General features: G+C 47.4%; 1 protein-coding gene across 1 annotated transcript in view; it reads right to left on the reverse strand.

Moving 5' to 3' along the window:
- Nucleotides 1-897: 897 nt before the first annotated feature.
- The window catches only part of Rpn9 (regulatory particle non-ATPase 9), a 56,417-nt gene continuing 42,334 nt past the window's right edge, over nucleotides 898-14,980 (reverse strand). The window contains exons 10-12 of the mRNA XM_077638137.1: nucleotides 12,675-12,812; nucleotides 6,288-6,404; nucleotides 898-1,051 (exon numbers count right to left, since the gene is read on the reverse strand). Coding sequence (XP_077494263.1) covers nucleotides 953-1,051; nucleotides 6,288-6,404; nucleotides 12,675-12,812 — 354 coding nt within the window. The 3' untranslated portion in view covers nucleotides 898-952. The remainder of the gene's footprint in view (nucleotides 1,052-6,287; nucleotides 6,405-12,674; nucleotides 12,813-14,980) is intronic.

The raw sequence follows: 14,980 nt of genomic DNA on the forward strand, positions 1-14,980 counted from the left end.
ACTTTCCTTGCAAACAAATAGATAATTGTTTCCCGTAATTTTTATCCCCGCAGTAGCACTACAAATGACATGATTAGCAAAACCTTATGCGCAATCCAAAAGGCTGCAGTAAATATATACATAGATGAATATGGCCACCTGTGGTTTTTTGGCACGTATTGATAGTACAGACTAAATTTTGCGATGCTTACTATTATACATTTTGCCAGTACATGTAATAATGCTGTGAGTGGTAAAATCCACTCCATAAAGATGCACCTGCACATGGAGTGAACAAAGGCCCCACAAGTGTTCAGGTCCTCCTCCCCACCTCAAACACACCAATAGGACAGAAATCGCCAATAGATAAACTAAAAGATAAGATGGGTACTAGACTACAGTCCTTCTGAAGTCAATGATGATGAAGGCAACAGTATGTATTTGCCACTTGCTGCCCCTGCCATCTGCTAACCTATAAAAAGTGGCCACAAAAACTGTTCCGTAACAGACACCATTTTTTGCAATAAAGAGAAGCATGCGTACAGGGGTGGAGCGCCTGTAACTGTGTCAATGTGTCTATAACTGTGTTCGGCCGTAGGACTGCTGCATGGCATGTTGCCCACTGCATTATTGCTTCACTCTGTCGCTGGTGTAGCTGGCACCATCTATGGAAACTTGTGCCTGTGAGTACCAAAAAATTTGCTGAAATAAAAAAAAATGCTTTTGCACCGCATTCTGGATCCCATTCTGCTGCGTACAACAAAAGGGTATGTTTCAGCTCTTTTAGCTTTGGTCCCATGGCCAAAAATTTGTTGCAGAATATACCGAGGTTTCAGAGTGGAGATTCGCAACTGGCATGATCAAGGAGCTCTGTTCAACAGCACCCACACTGACATTCAACCAGATCAAGATCAAAGATCATCGCGTGCCACTCTTTATTTGTGCATTGTCTCTCCTCCACTCTGTCCGCAGCTCAGAGAGAGATTATCTCATGTGCCTTGGCCTCCAGCAACTTCTCCATGGCGGCCACATCTGCATTCCATGCGTCCAGCCGCTTCTTCATGGCCGCAATCTGCACCAAACACACACACACACACACTGTGGCTGAGCGATGTTGAATGCCAGGAAGGATTTATTTCCTTGCTATCCTTCATAAGTAAAGGCTCGTCAGAATGTACCCGTTAAAGCATTAGAACGCAGTCAACCTGAATCCTCGCAATTACCAGTTAGAACATAACCATTTTCACTCCTTAGGTCGAAGTGCTTAGTTGCACCATTTACACGGCAAATGACTTTTTCGCTTTTCTACATCATGGAACACAATGATGTACTCGACTCTTGCACCATAAATGACAGCTTAGTACAAAAATGCGCCAAAGCAGGATCGTCATCTGGAAGCTTCACACTGAAGTAGCTACACCACAGCAGCCAGCTCTATCATAGTTTCCAGTCCAGATAGTCGCGGATAACAGGGATAGTTATATCATGTCCCTGTGTTTGACAGCCAGATGCAAAGTGTCGCTGTTATGGATGAATTTGTTTTGACTACAAGGAGAGCGTGGCCATTATCGGGGTGTGTTTCCACTGTCTCTGAGCAAGAATCGGCCTCTCAGTAAGAGCAAATACAAAAACGTACACAAAAAAAAAACAGAATAAGAGTGCACAATTGCGGAGCCAGCTTGCTAAATAAAACACCTTTCTAAACAAATCAAATTCTTTATCGCTCAACAATACAGGTGTGTAGCTAATACTATATACTAGTGCACCTTTTTTAGAGCACGATAAATGTTTCTGCAATTGCTCTGTATCTTTATCACCAAGCTGGCCTCCGAATAAACTGATTGCTAGTTGCCAAACTGTTCCCTTCCCTCAAACAGCAATGAACCAACTACAGTATAATCTTGATGATATGAATACGGTCTATAAGAATACGCAAAATTTTCCCGGCTAGAGTGCAGTGCGTAGAATGTGTGGAATTTTGGATGTTCCGAACTTTTTTCCGCACCACTGTGGGTGATACGAACACACAAGCCGCGACCACACACGAGCACAAAGCGCTGCCCGTACACCGCCAACATCACGATCGCTAATAGTGTGATGGGCATCACGAGCAGTGCCATACCATGCTAACAGCGCAAAAGCCCATGCGTGTGGTGCCGACCGACAGATCGAGCCGGCGCACCAACACAGAGGAAGCAAAAAAACCCGTGATATGCACTTGAAGGCACTGGGCGCACCGAGGATCCTTGCATGTCACGGCAATACAGGGAAGAGAAACGGCTGGTGCGGTTGTAACGTCTCCATGTTTTCTTTCTTTCAAGGTTGAATTTCACTGACCAGATTTGTTATAACTGATGCTATGACAGCATTGCTGTAAGCAGTTTATGTTACCATAGAACACATGGTGAAGCTGACGGTGCCGCAACTGACCATTGTTATATCCGATATATTGTTACAACCGATATTGTTATAAGTGGGTTTAACTGTATCTATATAAATATATATATAAGTACAGTATTTTCCAAATACATGTAAGCAAGCACCATTCACTGATCTGTACAAGTTGTGTACACGATCCTTTGCAAATTGAAACTAAGTTGTTGGTACACTTAATGCCTTGCTGGCCAAACAGACAAAGTGACCTCATAAAGCTGCTTCGGCAACACCTTTTGCAGCCTTTCCCTCCTTTGCAAAACGGAAAATAAATTGTTTGATTTCGATTTGCGAGTGCACATAAGTGAGCACTGATCAGAATCTCTCTTCTCGGTGCTCAGCCATCGACACAAAGATGGTTGTTTGATTTAGTTTGGTTTATGGGGGTTTAACGACCTGAAAGCGACTCAGGTTATGAGGGACGGCGTAGTGAAGGGCTTTGGAAATTTCGACCACCTGGGGTTCCTTAAAGGGACTATGCAATAAATTAATTGATATTACGTAAAGCAGATGAGAGATAGGCATTTCATCACTCCTCATCCCAGCGCAAGAATTTTTGAGCTAGCATCAATAACAACCAATATATAGACGATTAAAAATTACGCTTCTCCTCTCCCCTTCAACTCGTACACGCTGGGCACCAGACAAAAATAAAGAAAACAGGTCTGGTACTGGGCCCCGCCCATGAATACGTCATCCGCTGACGTTCCTTTTGCGACTTCCGGTTGTCGCTCCTAGCACCCCAGCAGCAGCGTCAGCAGCGTGATTGCGGCGCGCGTCGTGTTTCTTTGCTTGTCGTCTGTTGCAGTCAGCAGTAATGGACCCGGAAAACGAGGCGCGACTGCTCGCTCTTACGGCCGCGATGGGCATCAAGCCCTATGCCTTCACGCCGTGCCGGCTGAACGCCAGCGACGACAGTATCGACTCGGCAAGCCACTGCGAGTGGCTCCGGAACTCCCGACAGAAGGAGGCGGCAGAGGAAAATTGAAACCATATGCGCGAAGGCAATGCCCTGGCTCGTGCTTGCCCGAGAGGGTCGTGCGGTGGCACGAGCAGACGATTTTCACGGCCACCGGAAGTGTGCCCATGACACCGTGGCTCCAGCGAATGACAGCGTGTGGTGGCCTGGTGACGTCATGGGTAGAGCGAAGTCTTTTTTCACGATTTTAGTTTCAAAATCGATCACTACGAGCGCACCAATCAGCCCGCGAATTTAAAAATAACACGGTTTTTGAAAATTCATAATAAATTGCCGGCTCAGTTCCGAACACTCATACTTGGTGTGAATGCTTCTTAGCATCATTTCTAAGCATCAAAAACATTTACAAGGGACATTTATTCATTGCACAGTCCCTTTAACACTTTCGTGACCGCGCCTATTCCCGTCGACAGTATGTTATCGATGGTAGAAGTTTGAATTTTGGCGCCTCTCCGAGCGTTATGGACAGCTAACGCCATCGAGCGGGTTAAAGAGAGACTATTTTATAAGTTTCGGAGTTGTGTTTCTCTTTTCCGCCGCGCGGGGATTTTTAAGCGCCTGCATAGGCGGGATGACGAGCGCTCGTTGTTTCCGAGATGGCATCTACGTCGCGTGCGTCCGCTCCACGGAAACGGCGAGTTTCAACGGATTCCGACGCATCTGGGCTCGAATTTGCGGATGATCATAGCACCACAGACTCTGAAGATGACTTCGATTCGTCGGACTTTAGTACGGACGGCGAAAGTGCCGCAAACCGCCCCAGAACATCGACAGGCATCCGCCGGTGAGTTTTGCTTTCTTATCGGACTGTGTTATCGCGTCGTAAGGATTTCCAGTGTGTTCTAAAGGGTCAGAGTTCTTATCTGCAGGGTGTCAACATCGTTCGGAAGGGACCATATGCCGTCGGCCGCGCAGAGAGTTGAGTTTTGTCCACGAAGACCGCCAGGAGTGGACCTTGGAATCGCGCTCCGGAGTGCTGCGCGGCGGTTCGTAAGAGCTGTCGATTTCTTCCTGCTCTTTTTCACCGCCGAAATCATCAGGGAGATATGCGAGAACACAAACAAGTATGCGTGGATGCATATTTTCGACAAGCCCAGGTACAGCGAGAGAGATGGAACCTGGAAGGAAGTTACTCAAGAGGAGATGCTGAAGTTCATCGGACTTCTCGTATACATGGGAATTGTGCAAGTCCCACGTTTGCATTGTTATTGGAGCACACACAGATTATTCTCAGGTCTTCTTCCGCCTACAGTGATGTCAAGGAAACGGTTCAAGGCGTTACTTGCATTCCTGAGTGTGTCTGATCCAGAGAAGACGACCGTCGCATCCTATGGCAAGCTTCACCGCATATCCTCTCTGCTTCAGCACGTCAACGATTCTTTCGCGCTATTTTTTCAACCGCGTCGGAACCTCTCCGTCGATGAGAGGATGGTGAAATCGAAAGGTCGGTCCGGAATTCGCCAGTACATGAGAGATAAAGTGATCAAATGGGGTTACAAATTATGGGTTTTGGCAGATTCGGAAACGGGGTACACTGTTCAGTTCAGCGTCTATACGGGAAAGCGCGAAGAACCTAGCGTGCGAGGTTTGGCATTCGATGTTGTGACACGGCTGTGCGAAAATTATCTAGATCAGGGTTACATAATTTTTTTGGACAATTTCTACACTTCTACATCTTTGTTTGTTCATTTACTGGAGCGCAAGACACTTGCGTGTGGGACAACGCGGAAAGATCGGCATGGCTTTCCAAGTGAACTCAAAGACACACAGTGGGAAAAGAAGGCGAAAAGAGGGGACGTTCGATGGCTGAGGGAGCAGGATGTTTTGTACCTGCAATGGAAAGACCGGCGAGTTGTGAATATGATGTCTACCGCGGACACAGCGAACAAATTCGTCCTTGCAAAGCGAAGAAAGAAAGTCGGGAATACGTGGACAGAAGTGTCCGTGAAGAAGCCGGTGCTGATCAAGAACTACAATGTGGGCATGCTTGGAGTGGACAAATCCGACCAGCTCATCGGGTCCTACAAAGTGCGTTGGTGGAAGACACTGTTCTTCCACTGTGTCGATATAGCTGTAGTAAATAGCTTTATAATGTTTGACGAGCATCGTCGGGAGCATCCAGAAATCCCAGAACTATCGAGAAGTTTGCACTTCGACCAGTTTGCCTTCAGGCTAGAACTTATCGACCAACTTCTGGGATGTGATGAGCCACATCTTGCGCACCCCCCAGTCGCGCCTGTTGTTCCCTCTCGGAGTGCACCTCAAGTGCAACAGCATCAGCCACAAAAAATGGAAAGATATAGAAACTGTAAATTGTGTTACGATGAAAGGAAAGTTGAGCAGAAAACATATGTTTTCTGTGAAACATGTGCAGCCAACCTTTGTTTCACTTCATCGAGGAACTGCTTTGCACGGTGGCACGATAGACACTAGGTCTAATGTTTCCCTGTGTACCTGAACAGCTTTTGCAGATACAGAGCTAATATTTGCAGGCTGATTTCATATGGCTCTTTTGTTGAAAATGTATATTTCGATTTTTTTTAAATATTTTTTTTGTGCAAAGCAGCATTGATGTTTTTATCGATTTTTTCGTTCTTGTTGCGATTCTTTTGCTTTCATAATTTTTTCTTACTGTCACTATTAAATATGTTGTTTGAAACCAATACCATTGGAAAGATAATTTCTTCTTCTACAATTTGATACCATACACTTCAACATGACTTACTTTCTGTGGCAGGAAAAAAATAATTACCAGACTACACGAAATCTACCGATTTTCCCGCGGTCACGAAAGTGTTAATGTGCACTGACAGCGCACAGTACACGGGCCTCTAGAATTTCCCCTCCATCGAAATTCGACCGCCGCGTCTGGGATCTTGCTGCAGGCAAGACTCACCTGGTCACGTGACAGCACCCGTGGCTGCACCCACTGGATGTCCACCTGGCGGTCCACCTGGTCAATGGTACCCCGTACCAGGCCCAGCGACAGTGCCTTCATCACCAGCAGCTCCACCTGCAGTGCCACCACCACAGTTTAAGGGGCCACTCTGAAGGATCTTCAAACACTCGGAGTTGACTGTCATGTCATATTTGCTGGACATTCCTGTCTTAAAGGGACACTGAGGAAAAATTGAAGTTGGCTTGTACCGATAGAATACCAGCTCCTGATCACAAAAACGCCCCTCTTACTGAAAACGAAGCTCTTGTAAGGTAGAAAAAAGCAAGAATCAAAATACAAGTATCGCCGCCACAGGCCAATCTTGCAATTACAAGCATGGTGACGCCACAGGACAAGAGACGCCACCTTGGAGGAATTTTCCTTCCTACATAGACGCCACGAATCTCTGAGGTTAACAAAGGCAGGTTGCACGATTCAGTTTTGAAGTAAGTTTTGTTTTGAAGCTGATAGTGCCCTTTTATCACAAAAGGAAGACAGACAAAAGACAACCTGAAAAGACAATGTTGGAAGCAAAGAAATCCGATGCTTGGCGGCCAGGAGAGTTTTGCTTTGTTATGGCGCTTTGCGTCTATGACCTTTCGTGCCCCGTGGTTTTGTTTTTGACGCGCCTCGATTTACAAGCACCGAACCGCAGAGTAACTCCAAGTGCCGCTTCAAGTGCTAGTTAACCTCTGAAGGAGCCTGTTAAGGGTGGTCAGATAATCACTACGGTCGATGAAAAACTATGATAGCATGATGGTCGGTGGTCGTACAAGGCAGCTAGCAGTATAAAGAGCACTTGTGTCTTCGTACGCTCGCCCGCCAAAACGTTCCCCGCTGTGCCAGTAAACTTCGAACTACTTAACGGAAATCGTTTATTAGGGTCGGGAGACAAGATACAAGGCAGTTAAGAAAAAAAGATTTGGAACTTCCTGAGACAGAGACTCCACACTCCTCCAACTAGTTCGTTGGCAGCTCCATTGAATAGCTTCGGCAGTTGGGCGGAGCTGTTCTATTCGAGCTCTCGGCTAATTTAATCCATTCACAGTACACATCTGGATGTACATGCAAGTGGGCGCCAGAGCCCGATCCAGTGGACACCGTACCTCCGGAAATCCGCGGAACCCATTGAAGCGTCATACGTCAGCTTTACTTTCAAGCCGCCGACTTTAAACACGAGCGCCCTTGAGCACCCAACCGTTTTCTGTGGCAAACAAAAAAAAATAAACCGGCCCTTGCAGCCGTGGGAAACCTCCTATACGCCTCCTGCTGCACTGTGCAACAGCGCCATTCAAGGAATCACAATCCATTGGCCCCAAGGCCTCGGACAGCCTCCGATGGGCGCGACGCACCGACCTTGTCCTGGCCCGTTGCGACTCCCCGCAGTGGGGTTATGATATTTAGTTTGCAACGGCTGCTCACTGAAGAAGAGGGAAACGACCCGCTGGCGCCTAACCAAACCGTGCTCCCTCAAAAGCATCGCACGCTCTGTGGGGTTGAGGTAGATGAAATGCAGGCCGAAGTTGAGAGAACTTTGGCGCCGGGTTCGGGAACGGGATCCATCGTAACGCTGCTAAGACGCCGGTGCAAACGTAAGCGAAGCGACGGTAGCAACCCCCGATAGATGCCTTCAACGTGCAGCGGCGGTAGCTTTCATTTCGGCTGCTGCCAGACCGCACCGCTAGCCGGCATAAATCACGGATTCTGCGTTTACGTCACGTTTCACATCACTCCGTCCTATGACGTCATAAGAGGGCGCCGAGTTTGAGTTGGAGCGACGGGAAAAACTTGAATTCAACTTCGAATCCAAATTTCTTTGAAATAAATGCATCTTTCGCTCCCGGACAAGCAGCAACAAACCCATGAAATGCTGAACTATCAGATTTTGCTAACAAAAAAAATTGATAGAGTTCTCATTGTCCTTTTAGGTGATATTTTTGCAAACTAACCAGGAACAAAATTACAAAAAGGAAAAAAGAAAAGGGGAATTGAAATAGGGTTTCAACCAAACTACCGTATTTACTCGTATTTAGGCCGGTGCATTTTTTTCTTTAATCGTTTACGAAAGTCGGGGGTCGGCTTAGATTCGAGGATGCGATTTGCCTGCAACCGCTAGACACGTAAAGCCATCTCGCGGCCACAGCTTGCAGCTGCTTGTAGCTTGCAAGTTTGCAGGCTCTATTTTGCTTGTCAGCGCTGGCTTGTTCAAACGTTGCGAACAAAGGTCTCGCCGTCCTGTACTTGCATGTGTTATTCGCCACGTGACTTCGAGAAACACCCGTGTTTGCAGCACAATAGGGCCCATTGTGAGGTGCTCAAAAGATCCTCGGAGGATCTGTGAACGCGGTGTGTCGGACAGTGGTGCGTCGGACAGCAGAGCGCTGCGTGTTCTAGCCCAGCGTTGCACGTGTGCGCGAGCGAAGGGTGTGTGCGAGGCGACGGCGCAGAGCGTGGCGAGCATGAGGAGCGGAGAGCTGACGTGTCAGAAAACTGAGGTGTAAAAGAAGGCAGCGCAGCGGAGATCGGGTCATTGAAGCATGGAGGTGGTAGCTGTTGGACGTTGGGCCCGTGCTGCCGTGGACCTCCCTTGGATCACCTACGCAAGCCTCCGGCGTTCCTTGCAGGCGTGGAGGTGGCAGCCAATGGACTGAGGGTCCTTGCTGCCAAACGGCACTCTTGGATAGCATCCTTTAAGCCTCCGGCGTTTCGTGACGTGTCGACGGGATCCGGCTACGATTCTCTTGCTGCTGCCACGTTCTTCGGGCTCTTGACGGGAGACCACCGGCGTCTCCCTGTGTTGCTCTCCACTCCTAATACCACCTGGCTCCCTTCCATCACTTCCTTCGACGCATCGCCAACGACCCGTCGCACTACATAGACCCACGTTCGCCCTGTCTGCAAGGCATCCCCGCTTCACATGGTATGCTCCACATCTGGTTAATTCTTTCCTTTATTCTGTAGTGTTGTACACATGTTGAGTGTGTGTTGTTCTTGTTTTCGTTTCCGTTTCTTATTGGCCCTTTTCCTTTAAAGTATAAATAGGGCTTCGTTTTGTTTTGTTTCATATCATTGTTCTCTTGTTCGAATCTGCACGATAGCTAGCGTTCCCCTTCGGAAAGTCGGGGACGCGCTACAGATTCGCGACACCCACCAAGCGATGCCATTACACCGCGGCTTTTAAGCGGAAAGCACTTCAAACCTACATGCCCAGCGCGACTTCAGCGTGGACGAGAAGAACGTGCGCTGGTGGCGGAAGCAGTGGAACGAGCTCTTCAACTGCGCTGCAAAGCGATTGGCCTTCAGTGGACCAAAGAGGACGAGACACCACGAGGTGGAAAAGGACGTCGTCAAATTTATCAGGAAGGAAAGGGAAGGTGTGATGCCCGTGACGACGGAGATAATACACCCAAAAGCGAGGAAGGTCGTTAATGTTAGAGGCGTCCCACGGACCCAATTTAAAGCCAGCAGGGGCTAGGTCACGCGTTTCATGAAGTGTTTCGGGTTCAGCCTGTGACGGCAGACTTCCGTATGCCAAAACCTACCACCTGATTTTGAGGAGAAGCTGGTGGTATTTAAGCACTTTGTAATCAAGAAGCGGCTGGAGAAGCAGTACAGTCTGGGCCAAATCGGTAATGCCGATCAGACCCCAGTGTATTTCGATATGCCTGTGGCGTACACAGTCAATGAGAAGGGTGCAAAACAGGTGAAAGTACGAACTGCTGGGTATGAGAAGCAACATCTTACCGTGATGTTATGTCGCATGACCGATGGGCAAAAACTGCCGCCCTGCCTCATTTTTAAGCGGAAAACGCTGCCACCTGGAGAGATTTGTCCTAAAACATCGTCGTGCGCACACAAGAGAATGGATGGATGAGTGGTGCCCTAGTCAAAGACTGGGTGAAGACCGTTTGGCAACATTGTGCCAGGGCCCTGTTGTTCAAAGTCACTCCTAGTTCTCGACTCCTACCACGGCCATGTGACAGATGCCGTAAAGTCTGTGTTTTCGAAAGGCGGTATGAACATTGCGGTGATACCTGCAGGAATGGCGAGGCAGCTACAACCGCTCGACGCTGCAATCAACAAGCCGTTTAAGGATAGGCTGCGGAAGAACAACAACGACTGGCTGACGCTTCAGGACCACCAGCTCACACCGACCAGGCACATCAAGCGTGCTTTGCTTGGCCACGTGGCGAACTGGGTTGCCGTGGCATGGGAGAAAATTCTGGCCTAACTGATTGTGCGGGCCTTCTGCAAGTGCAGCGTCTCGAACACGCTGGACGGAAGTGAAGACAGTGCGCTGTGGGACAAGGAGGACAGCGATGTTGACGAAGACAATGAGTGAGCATACGACGTGCTACGACGAGCGTCGCAAGCTTAATACAATGCATGTTCTAGTCCTAGTAAATGCTTTTTTTTATTCAGCTTACATTTGAGTAAACTTCTATATTTTCTGACTTTATGAATTTCTGGGGTTGGCCTAGAATCGAAGCCGGCCTAGATTCGAGTAAATACGATATGATATCATGGATGCTGCCACAAAACTTCTCGTGCATACGCTGGCTGGCTAAACTGGTGATCGTAATTGACAATTTCATCATTATTTATCTGAAATGATCACAAACGTGCTCAAATTTTTTTTTTCCTTCAGCAAACATATTGACCATAATGCAGCTTGTGATGTTACATGCATAAGGTACCCATAGAAATTTCTCAACTAAAGCCTCAAAACTTCAAAATTTCAAAATCATTTTCACAGAAACAGAATTCCGCCCAGCTGCAAAATTTCGGACAAAGGATCAGAATACTATGGAGAACGTACCATGAATGTTTCTATAAATGCCTGGAGGTCAAATAAATTCCCTAGTTTCTGGTGGTCAACCAAAGCACAAGACATGCAACCAAAAATATGTTGTTGGTGCTCCATAAAGAGACACTGAGGAAAAATTGAAGTTGGCTTGTACTGATAGAAAACCAGCTCCTAAGCACAAAAACAACACCAATTTTTATGAAACAAAGCTCTTAGAACGTAGAAAAAAGCAAGAACTAAAATACAGGTATCGCCGCCACAGGCCCATCTCGCAAGTATGAGTGATGATGAAATAGGAGAAAAGACACCGCAGATCTCCGAGGCTGACAAAGGCGCATGAAGGTCAATGTGTTTGATTGATACTGAAGCATATAAGTTTTGTTTTACAACCACTAGTGCACTATTATCACACAAAGACTAAAGAAAGACAACTTGAATACTGGAAGTAAAAAAAAACCTGCAACTGGCGGCGCAACGGGTGGCCAGCTGAGTTTTGGTATGCTTTGGGGTGCTTCAAGGTTATGTGTTTGCATGCCCGCATCGTTTCGTTATGCATCTCGATTTACAAGGGCAGAGCAGGAGAACCATTGTAATGGCCATAAGAAATTAAGGAAAATTAATTTTTCGGTGACATATTTTTCAGATCGCACATTGTTTTCCGAACATTCTCGCAGTCCTTTCAGAATTCATTTCATTCATTTTTATTTGTTCTTCACAACATGACGTACACATTGTGAAAGGGGCCAAGAAGAAAAGCCGTTCCTTTACGGCTTGAAAAAAAAATCTTGGTCCCCCCTGGCATTGACGGCAACGAAGCAACACAATCCAGAAACAAATGTACAGAAAAAAATATACAGAAATATAGAGACAAATCTGAAAAATAAGCCAGCCACTGCATATCGACGCCGCATATATGGAATTATTTTCTCAAACAGTCGAAACATCTGCTTGAAAACCAGAATAATAGTGCTACAATATAATTGCACATGCACATAGAACTCCCATTGAAAGAAACACTTCATGTGCAATCGGCCTATCTTATAACGATGCTCCTCGAATAAACTTTCACATGAAAACACATGTTGCATTGCAGCATCATGGACGTGGGATGAAACTGGGTGTGTGCATGACAACTAAGAAGGGATGGGAACCCCTTTTCAGGGGCAAGCGATTTATGTGCACTGGCGAAGTATATGGCAGTGTTTTTACGCTCGTGACAAGAACGGCACGGGTGTGTTTTACCTGCTTTCATAACCCCAGACACACGCACAAGAAAAAAAAAAACTCAGGTTTAACTTTGTGCTCAATAATGCACAAGAATAACGCCATTTTCTCTTTTTTCTCTCTGAGTTTAATGCCGAAGGCAGACATCATCACCCTCCTGGCATCCTGGCGGACTCGCTCCACTGTCAAAAGCATTGGCAGAAACCACTCCTTTGCTATCTTTAATGAAAGCTAACGCACTGAAAGACTACCGTGCTTAAGGTAACGAGAGTTGGCCTATTTTTATGATATAAGCGAATGGCTAGGCTCAGCACCTCATTGAGGGGTAGGCGTGTCTGGGCGGCAATCTCCTCAAATGAGAGGCGGCTTCCCGGTCGCTGGAACGCCATCTCCATCAGGCACAGCAGGCACATCTTCTGCCGCAGCGACAATTCACAGGCCGCCAGGTCCGGCTGCAGGAACCACGGACAACAACATGAATCATGTGTTGCCTTAGTCACCACTCATTTTTCAACACTAAAAGGGGCACGACACTATCTGCTACAAACATGCACATCATCACCAAGCGATGGCCGCTTCGACGCCATGTCGGCGACTCGGAGACCGCATTTCATAAAGCCGTGCTTGGTCTTCCTTGCTTTCTATGTGACTCTGCTTAGAAGATATTTCAACAAAACCACCAATATTGCACCAAAGCGGCCATCACTTGCACCTTTCACCACCACGGAATTCTTTCAAAAGTCAGAGCTGCGATCATTGAGAAATAGCGCAATGGGCAAAAGACTAATGTCTTGCAGGCCATTCAAAAGCAAAAAAAAAAAACACCACGGAAACTTCAGAGTCTCTACCCATTTTAATGTTAAGTGAGAGTGCCATAGGACAGAATGCTAAACACCAGCCTTTCAGTGACGACAGGTCAACTCAGAAGGACACAGAAAAGATGAGATTATATTTCTTTTAGTACCAGAATGAACTTCAACCAAAATGCACAAGAAAAAAAAAACTAACTTCCCAGTTACCGCTCACATTTTGATGTCCGATTCAGTGACAGTTGCTTGCGTCACAACATGGTCCGCACCACGCAGTGAATGGGAGCAAGTAGGTAGGTGTAAATAATGGTTTTTTGGTTTGAAGCGAATAGTATTTTCTTCGAATAAGTTCGAAGCAAATATTTTTCTCACACTCAAAAAGGTTCAATTACACAATAGGCATATTGAAAACCACGCATTTTTCTAACATGCAAGACAATTGCATGAAAAAAATCCGACCATTACGCTTCTCGGTAATGAAATTTTTCACCGCAGCTGCTGTGGCACTGGAACTGTAGGGGACCACATATGGAACATGCAGTGCCGAACGGAGGCAGCTCTGGGTTTCACCTTGGGCAACGCGCACAGCAATCTGCCGCTGTTTGCCTGAGGCAAGGCTCCGAGGCATGGCTTGCCTCGGGCAAACAGATAGCGGCGCGCACTACTCTGGCGCCATCTCTTAGTGGGTTGCCACCAACGAGTCCGTCTTCAGGCCGCCACCGTACCCTCCTCCTCTGCTTTCCTCCTTGTGCTCTTTTCACTACAGTTAAAACTCGATTTAACGAAGTTGAGGGGAGCCGTGAATTATTTCGTTAAATCGAGAACTTCGTTAAATTGAATGAGGCATTTCTTGGGCACATAATTCAGTACATTCGATTAAAGTAAAACCTCGTTAAAACGTACCCGCTTAAACAGTACTTTCGTTTTAAAAGTAGTAAAGTGAAGTCCCCGACTGAGCACCCATTGAACATAATGCATTTTGCATCCGCATAAACCGTACCAGCTTATCGCGGTCGTATCGGTTAGCACGTACCATTTTCACTTTTCGTCGCACTCGCGCGTGACGAATTCACGCCGGTAGCACCGACCCAAAGGACGGTTCGGCTAGCGGCGCAACAATCTTCCCTAAATAGCGCCGACGGGACGGCAAGCCACACAGCTAATGACAAATTGGCGCCAAAGTTGGTAATCATACAACTAGCGCAATCTTTGGGGGTCCGTATGGTCATCGTCATGACCCCCCGCGCTACTTTCGAGTGGGTAGCGCCAACACCACGACCGGCGCCGCTAGCGCGTATGAAAAGAAGCAACAAAAATTCTTACTCGACAAGAAAGGCCCGAGGGGACTACAAATTTATTTTCCGCCAAAGAAGTCGGTGATCTTTGCCTGCGTGCGCTTTGTGAGCAACGGCCGCACCGATTTCTCGTAGGTCTGAAGTGCGTCCAGCGCGTCTTCCGTCCCCTCGTGTGCGCCGGCAAAATGTCGCAGCAGATCGAGAGCATCCATCACCTGACCTGGTGTCGGCACGGGAGCTTCGGCACCTGCAGGGTCGTCGGCAGCGTCTTCAGCCGTCACTCCCTCCACGCTTCCTACAAGCCGCAACATATCGGCATCAGTCAAAACTTCCGTTGTGACTGCGTTTGCGTCGGCGTTCACGTAGTCTGAGAAACTTATGCCTGTGGGCACTTCATCCACTGAGCGAAGGTGTTCCCAGGCATCTTCATCCTCGTGCACGGCGCTCGCGCAGTCCGGACCAGCTTCGGCAGTTTCAGGGCCTAGTGTACCGAAACCGGCAGTCCTGAAGCAGTTG

The sequence above is a fragment of the Amblyomma americanum genome, chromosome 9, assembly GCF_052857255.1.
Source record: "Amblyomma americanum isolate KBUSLIRL-KWMA chromosome 9, ASM5285725v1, whole genome shotgun sequence".
NCBI lineage: Eukaryota > Metazoa > Arthropoda > Arachnida > Ixodida > Ixodidae > Amblyomma > Amblyomma americanum.